This window comes from Drosophila virilis, chromosome 2 (genome assembly GCF_030788295.1).
Source record: "Drosophila virilis strain 15010-1051.87 chromosome 2, Dvir_AGI_RSII-ME, whole genome shotgun sequence".
NCBI classification, from domain to species: Eukaryota; Metazoa; Arthropoda; class Insecta; order Diptera; family Drosophilidae; genus Drosophila; species Drosophila virilis.
The window spans coordinates 28,918,913-28,927,529 of record NC_091544.1 but is presented as its reverse complement, the minus strand read 5'-3'; the positions used below and the strand labels follow the sequence as shown (position 1 = coordinate 28,927,529).

Genomic DNA, 8,617 nt, shown 5'->3' with positions numbered 1-8,617 from the left:
TCGAATTTTTTTTTTTTTTTTGCTTTTTGTTGCGCACGCTGTTCGGCGTTCTAAGTGAAAAAGTAAACAGAAATCCATTAGCTTGGCAATCATTGACGGCGCCGCCAGTGGCACGCCTCCCCCCAAGCTGGCCACAGTCCCAGCAAGCGCTTTGTGTGTCAATGTGTGTGTGATTGTGTGTGGCTGGGTGCAAATGAGTGGCAGAGGTCAGTGTGGCTTTTATAAATTGCTGCCATCAGCGCATTTGCTCCACTTTTTCACTTTTATGTCGGTTTCCGGGCTTCCGTTTTGGATTGAAAGCGACAATATTTTAGATATTTATAGCAAATATATTTGGGATTAAAATGCTTAATCCAGGACTAAGCCAGAACGAAAAGAAAAGCACATTTAAATAAATAATATCCAGATACCGAGTGCTATAATTCAACATGTTCAACTATTCGATATCAACCTTATACCCCAGATCTATGGAGGCACGTATGTGGTCTTTCAGATTGATGTGGCCATTGCGCAGGGATTCCTGTGTGAGAAACTCCTTGACCTTGCCCTCATTTTCGCAGAAGACCAAATTGTCGGTCAGATCGATTAGATGCTGCAAATGCGCTGGAAATCTGTAGAGAACTAAGAGAATCGAACTGGAGGCATCCGATTGCCGGCACAAATCACTTGACAGCTTCGATATTCCCTGTGCCGCGGTGTAGTCCAGTCCCGTTATCTTGTGGCCATCTATGACCACCGTGATCTTGAAGTCCGCTTGGGTGCAGGCTTTCAGCACAAGACTCCTCAGATGATTGATGGCCGGAAAGTAGATGCCATTGCCGGGCACTACCGAAATATACTGCATCTCATCCAGTTCCTCTATCTTCACCAGTATCTCCGGCCGTGCCCACAGGAACAGCAGATGGAGCGCCGTCACAACGATGCTCACAAGCAGACCCACCTCCACGCCAAAGAGCACGCATACACAAAAGCACAGCAACCAGATGCCGAGGTCTCGCTTAGACTCGCGCCACAGGCGCAGCGGAAGCCTAAAGTCCAACAGCGTAAATATCGAGCAAATCAAAATGGCCGCCAGCGTCGCTTCCGGTATGTAGTTGAAGTACGGACTCAGGTATCCCAACGCCAGCAGCACGATGATGCCTAAAAGGAAACTTGATATGGTTTTCGAAGTCAGCGTATTACTAGCACTTGGACCTACCCAGATATAAGTTGGCCATGGGCGTCTTCAGTCCACAAGCTGTGCTGATCGCATAGCGCGTAAAGGCGCCCGACGAGGGCATGGCCTGCACACAGGACCCGAACACGTTGCACAGTCCAACGGTGAGTAGCTCGTGATTCGTATCCACCAGACCCTTGGGCGCTGTAAAAAGATTCACCAGTAAGTTAACTTCCAATGGAGTTATATTTAAACTAAACGAGAAGGAGGGCTTTCTTCCGCATGCCAAAGATTCAATACTCTAGCAGATCCAACCTTTGATGATATATAGAAAAACAAAAAGTTTTCATTCAACTTAATTTTGGACTGATCGTTCCTATGAAAGCTATACGATAAGTAGTCCGATCTAAATAACATTTTGCATTTAACTGAAAGACAAGTTCGCATAGAAAACACACAGACGGACGTGGCTGTTGATACTGATCAAGAATATATATATTTTATGGGGTCGGAGATGTATCCTTCTATGGCATACACATTTCACGACAAAATTAAAATACTCTCTGCAAGGGTATAAAAAGCCAGAGATCAAGAAAACTAGTTTATTAATGTTTGCAACCGATGCATTATTTCAGGTATAAATTGCTTTTATAGAAATGTTCGATACATTGAATTTGGTACTCACTCAGTTTTCCTATAGATATATTTGTGAGTATGCCCACAATGGGGATGACAACGATACCCACGCTGAGTTCACTGAGGATCTGCCAGAAGCTGTAGCTTCGTTCCTGCGTAACAATAGTCAAGCTGGGCACCGTAAAGTTTGGTAAACTGGAGAGCGCATTCTGGCTGAGGGCATAGGGCAACTTCTCACTGTAGCCCAGCCAAATGTAGGAGACAATGCCACCGATGAGCACAATAAGCGTATTCCTCGAGGTGGATAAATAGCGACAGCAAATGCGCAAAGCTTTGCTACGTTTCTCACTGCGTGCAACACGCTCAAGCAGCTGAGGAGACAGATAAACATATGTATTCTCTATATAAAAGATAATAGATATGCAACACTCATATTGAAATGTGCACTCACCTCGAGCAGCAGCAGAAAAATAATAGCACACGAACCCATGATCAGATCGCCCATGTTGGCCTCACTGATGCGGGAACTCAGGGTGCTCACCGAGCTGATAAGGCCCGGCACTAAGTACTTGATGCCCAGCAGTACCTTGATCTGGGATTCAATAACGAGTATCGCTGTGGCTGAGGAGAAGGCTTTGATCACTGGCATCGAAATAAACTCAAAGACGAAGCCTGCAATCAAAATGAGTGTGTGAATAGTTTGGCTGTAGCAGGCGATATTGGTTGCTCAGAGGGAAACTACATAGATGTGATAATTATGTGCTAATTGAATCGATTATCATCTTAATTAGTAAATTAACAAGCCTGGTGTAATTGAAACAGATCTTACGATTCGTAGTGCCAGCGCTAATGAACCCACCTGCCAATTGATCGAGTCAATTAACATTTGACAATGTCTCTCAATCTGACTGCATGCCCACTTATTTGCATGCTTTTTACTACTGGAACTGCCTCAAAGTGGATTTGGCACGAGAACCCAAGTAGCTCGTTTCTCTAATCACCATAGCACACCCAAGTTCAGGGTGAATGAAGCCAATGAAGATGTTGTATATAGTGGACACGAACTCGTGAGAGACCAAACACATATTGCACTTATACTACTTGTATTTATTTATACTTGTACTTAGTATTTATATATCTAGCTAGAGATTAAACAGAAATCTGAGCAAGAGCTCTACTCGCTTTATTCTCCTCCAATTAGGTGGTACTCGTGAACGAAAACCAGTAAATTGACAATGGGATTAAGTCGCTCAAATTGTTACCAGACACCAGTAGAGAGTCAGTAGACCTATTAAGCTATTCACTCCCTTCGAATAGATTTGCGAAAGAACATGAGAAATGTTTCAATAGTTTCATACAACTGACCTTCACAAATTTTCAACTTTTACCAAGGCCCTGTTTAAAGTGCGATACATATTGTCAAAGAAAGCTTCACCGTAGCAAGCACAACTACTCAAGATCTCAACGGCCAGTCTTTGCTTTGTTGCCATTGGTACTTACCCATGTGCAGGGAGCCCATAATGATCTGGACAATGCCACTCAAGAAGGTGAGCAGAAATGCAAACTCGATGGGCCGTCCCACGGTGAATTGTACGCTGACCAGTGCCACTAGACTGGTGGGTCCAATGATGACCTTATCGATGGAGCCGAATATTAAATAGATGAGGGGCCCGATGAAAGCCGAGCACAGGCCATAGCGAGCGGGCAGACCCGCAAGCAACGCGCAGGCAATGCTCTCGGGTATGATGGTGAGACCCAGCGTGATGCCAGCTATAAAATCATCAATGCCCCATTCCATATTGTAGGCGGGCAGCCATTGAAGCACGGGCACATGACGCAACAGAGCGCGCCTCCATTTGCTGGGTGCTGGCGGTGCCTTCTTGGACACCTTGTCATCGATGGCTGCACTTGAACCGTCTTTTGTATCGCGGTTCCCAGCCAACAGGCGCACCTTAGTCGCCCGCTCTGTCAGCTCAGGGTCCACCTCCAGTTGCGGGTACATAACTAGCCTATGTGACTATGAGACGAGGTCTGCTTCCAGTGAGTCGCGATTTGATAATGAAGCCGAAAACCGCCTGCCAGTCACTGATGAGCGCTTAAAGTCGCAGATAGCACCTCGCAGATCGCAGATGCCAGATCGGGGATCAACATCACAATTTGAGTCGGCGTTGTTTGCCTTAAGTATCAGAGCGTCGCTCATAGCTCAATTGTGAGCTGTGTATTCAGTAAATTCAGATGCAGATACAGACACAGATATAAATATAGACATAGGCATAAATACATATGCGGCAGACAAATAGAGATAGTCAAAGTCAGTTACAAATACAGATATGTATAATTTTATATAAATAGACGGGCATAGATACGGAAACAAATAAAAAAAAAAAATAAACCAAAGATTTAGCTCTGCAATTACATAAATAGATACAGATACATGTATGGCAACATTATATCAACTATATCTCTCAACATCTTTGTCAGCCCTCGCGCCTGTTGCGCTGTTGCACATAATTTGGTAATCCAGATGCTAAATGCTGTGTGAACCCGTGGCTAGTCGTGCCAGGGGGCTTTGCGTTTAATTGTTTGATTAAATGTTGGATCTAAGCTGACACTTTGGTACCAGATTTCGCTCGATGGTACATTGTTTGGGACAGATGGTACATGCCTGATCCAATTTGCTAATTAGAGGCACTGTCCGAATCTCCAAAATAAATAGTCAATCTGTCAAATATCAAATAATTAACAAAATAAGCTAGTGCCGTTTCTGTTGTGTGAATCAGAATATAAAAAAAGGGCATTTTCTCCGACGTCAATATCGAGATCCACCTTGATCAGAAGCTTAAAGTGCACGTTCAAATATCTGCAGTTAATTCTACATATTAAACAAATAACTAGACTTCTGATTTAGTAGCAAACTTTTAATAAATTGCCCGATATCAAGCATATTTGTCATTCACTTAAAGTATATTTTGTTGTTGTGTTTCGTTTTTAACATTATTCATTATTTGTAAAATAATTTAGGCAGCGTCATGAAAAGCGCATTTTCTTGCCAGCCTACAGTTATTTTAAAGCAATTGTTGGACAACTTTTCGACTAACTTTTCTACACATGTGTTGGCAAAAACATGACTTCAATCTAATTGCTGTTACACATGGCGTATGATTAATATTTATATTGCGTGCTTTTTCATTTAATGTTAACGTTCTTCCTGAGTGTCTATATTTTCTGTTATGCAAATGTGCTTTTATTTTATTATTTATTTTTTTCTGTGCCCAAAAAGTTTGACTGCAAGTGACGGCTGCTGCTTGGTGCCGAGTTTGCTTGCCAACGAAAAAATTAAAAATTAAAAAAAATAAACAGAAAACAAATATTATATAAATCAGGGACATGGAAAATTTCCGGCATGTGGAATCCAAATAAATGTGTTGTGTTAATTTTAATGCAAATTAAAGTTACAAAGTTTTGATTGACTTGAATATATTTTTGTTATATTTGCTGTGTGACTTTTTTTTGTAATTTGTATGTTAAGTGTAAAGTTTGGCACTGACGACAGCTCGGCGAAGTTAAATATTAATTTTAATGTTACAAGGTTGCATGAAGCACGAATCAATTTGCAAAGGGAAGAGTCAATTGAAAGTGAAAATAAATTAAATTTAAAATAAATTTCCTATATACCTAGGCATCAAGGAGCTTTTCTGTTGCTTTCTATGGTTGATTATTGAGATCAAGGATAAGATAACGAATTTCTCATTCCATATAATAAATGGATATCTAAATGGTTGGAAGAATTCTTTTTAGAAAGATCCGCATGTTATTCTTGTTAAAAATCCGTCGGGTGCAGAAATCTACTTGCATAATATGCATACTTTTTCGTTTTCAATAGATGCTATTTGTTTTTAGTAGCCCGTACAACGAACCTTAATGCAGAATGCTAAATTGTAATTATCCTATAATACTTATTTCTAATTTATGTTGGAGCTAAACTCACATCATACGCGACGGGATATATATTTACCATGCACTGAAGCTGCTTTATAATATACATATACCTCCAATTTTATTTACACAAGTACTATGCAGTGCTAAGCTGTTCAATTGCAATATAAAATACTATTTGCCGCTATGTGTTGCGGTGTACAAACATTTGTTTGCCACATTATTTTACTAAACCCTAAAAATCTCTGCCTTAATTACAAAATTCACGCTTAGGATTTTGAAAAAAGAATTATTGTATTCATTTGCATTTGCAGTACGTGTCATGTCAATTATAAATTAGTTAAATTTCAATCAATATCAAACCATCTGTAATATTTCAATTGCTAAAAAAAATTCCAAGCTATTTCCACTGAACGCGTTGCATAGCAGCAACAACAAAATGCCGACTATAAAGTTATGGATTTGCTGATGGGCAAATGCAAATGTAAATGTAAAATGATACGCAAATCGTATTTCGCGCAAGTTGTTGCGAGTTTGCACAAAATCAATTAAATCGAAATGCAAATCACCACAAATTAGCTCCAAGCGCTACAGTTTCACAAAATGCGGCTATAACAATTATAATTTTGAGATTTTGTGTACTCCCAGGCGTATGCGTAACGTACATTATTTTATTTATATACATGTACATATATATGTAGTTGCTTATACAGCATTCGCTTGTTCGAGGCTCTATATAAAAATATTATCATTGAGGATTTCTTGATACGAATACATATCTATTCTTCTATATGTCAATTGATGGTAGTGACTTTTTTGACATAAATACTAGTAATAATTTGTTCTTCTAACTTCTAACAATCTTATATAGATGATATATATGATATGATCAGTAATATGTGAAATTATGTTAACTGTAAATATGTGTCTACATTCTATATACAAATGGAAGATACAGCCGCTAATAAATTCAATGAATGAATGAACACGTTACGAAGAATCTGTGCAAGTCCCTTTTGAGAGGGATAACATACTTGCACGTCGGATTATAATGAAGATATTGAGTTCTTATTGAGGGGCGATTGCTGCACGACTAATTATATAACGAAGAAAAATTAATACAACTACAACTACTCTGAATTGATGATAATGAAAAACTTACGTTTATACGTACTACGATGATAAATTACCTCATGTGTTACTGCAACTTACAATGAAGAAAAAGAGCGTTATGAAGGGCAGATTTTTAAAACCAATCGCAACCATAGCAAGATCAAAATCCAATTTAGTGTCAGTTCTTTAAATGCAATTTTGAAAATTGCTTTGAAAATTCAGAACTGTAACATTTTCGCACGTACTTTTCACACTGAGCAACAACTGGGCTTAAGGAAAACTTTACAAAATGATGCACTTAAAGTTATTATTTCAACCGATTATTGCAACTGCCACAACGCACGATTGCACATTTAACGATGCCTTTATGTGTGTGCCACAGCCATATTTAAATGAAATTTTAAGTGCTCGACATCAGAAACAGCCCACGCGGCGACCAAACAGCAGTGCTCGAGACAAGGAGAGAAGATGAGAGTAAGAGTGAGTGAGAGAAAGAAGTGGACTTGATGTTCTACCTGATTACTATTTCCAGGCACACTTCGTTGTGGCATTATTATAATGACTGTTGCAGCAAAATTCACAACGCACCTGACTCGCATAACACTTTTAAGAGGAAGCTGCACGCTTTGAGCGAATGTCCTGCCAGCTGCTGACATTAGTCCATTAGTGCACAAACAAACAAAGAAACGGAAAGCAGACAGAGCGTTGGAACTGAATAGTCTATAGTACACTGTTGAGATGTTAGCCTGATCTCAGACTATGCCAGACAAAATATATTTAAATGTCAAAATATTTTCTCTTCTACTAATTTCATCAAAAGTTTCTACTTTGACATGTGCCCTTTCTGTGAGTCCATCTGTTTACTTATAAACCATATGCCATTAAAAATTAAACAAGTACTTCTAATAAAACATTGATAATAATATTTCTAATATTTCTTTATTTTAATGCGGACATAAGAAATTTTTGATATATAATAAAGATCTATCCAAAATATTATTTTATACTATTAACAAGAAAAACAAGGTTGAAAGAAGAAGCTGTAACTTCACTTAAATTGAGAATTATTATGTTTGTTTAAGGGACATTTTTGTTGGATGAAAGCAAACTTGAAAATTGAAAACACATACCATTTTGGACTTTAACTCAGATCAAGGCTCTTATCCTTGAGATTATAAGTTTTGGTTTGAATCAACTTGCAATAATAATTTTGTATATTGGCCTCGAGCTCGACAATCCCTAAAATATCGAAACCCTTCATTTAACAGTTTCATCGCGGCTGCGTAGCGGTGCAAACGAACCCTGAACTGAGTATTTCTTAAAGTAATTTTTCAAGTGCTTTTTTTAAGTGTAACGCAAGTATTTGGGCACTTCATACTGCCTAGATCTCTCTCTTGGTCTGCCACGCTCTATCTTTCTCTTTCTCTCCCCCTATGTTTTGAGGTGTTTGCTTTCCGCTTGAAAGATAATACTAATTAAAAATCTTTTTCAGTTGCTTTAATTAATACTTGAGCTGTTGTCGTTTCATTATTTGTTGCTATTTTTTTTTTATTTGAAGATTGCCTTAGATTAGCGTAGACGCGTCAGCTGTCAGCAGGTGAGCAGATGATTCAGCACCTCAGTAAATACTCAGATGCGTCATGCGTTGTGGGTTTATCTCAAGTTCTTATGAGGCTAATAAGCGATCTAAGTCAGTTTTATAAGATGTATAAAAAAAAGTATATAAAATAAACTTAACTTAGTATCCCGTGCTTTTGCAATCGCTGAGCCCAGATA

General features: G+C 38.9%; 1 protein-coding gene across 1 annotated transcript; it reads right to left on the bottom strand.

The window, feature by feature from the left end:
- Positions 1-311: 311 nt before the first annotated feature.
- Positions 312-3,885, bottom strand: LOC6633231 (sodium-independent sulfate anion transporter). The gene is made up of 5 exons (XM_002056253.4): positions 3,293-3,885; positions 2,244-2,464; positions 1,842-2,163; positions 1,199-1,360; positions 312-1,140 (listed from the first exon to the last, which is right to left on the bottom strand). The coding sequence occupies exons 1-5, from the start codon at positions 3,792-3,794 to the stop codon at positions 437-439; spliced, it is 1,911 nt and encodes a 636-aa protein (XP_002056289.1). The 5' UTR covers positions 3,795-3,885; the 3' UTR covers positions 312-436.
- Between the last annotated feature and the right edge of the window lie 4,732 nt (positions 3,886-8,617).

What these genes read in the sequence shown, in the direction of transcription:
- LOC6633231 (XM_002056253.4), bottom strand. Translation starts at nt 3,794, where the DNA reads ATGTACCCGCAACTGGAGGTGGACCCTGAGCTGACAGAGCGGGCGACT. An exon ending in TATGGGCTCCCTGCACATGG is followed by an intron (nt 2,465 to 3,292) that starts GTAAGTACCAAT and finishes TTTTGATTGCAG; the next exon opens with GCTTCGTCTTTGAGTTTATT. An exon ending in TTTTTCTGCTGCTGCTCGAG is followed by an intron (nt 2,164 to 2,243) that starts GTGAGTGCACAT and finishes CTGTCTCCTCAG; the next exon opens with CTGCTTGAGCGTGTTGCACG.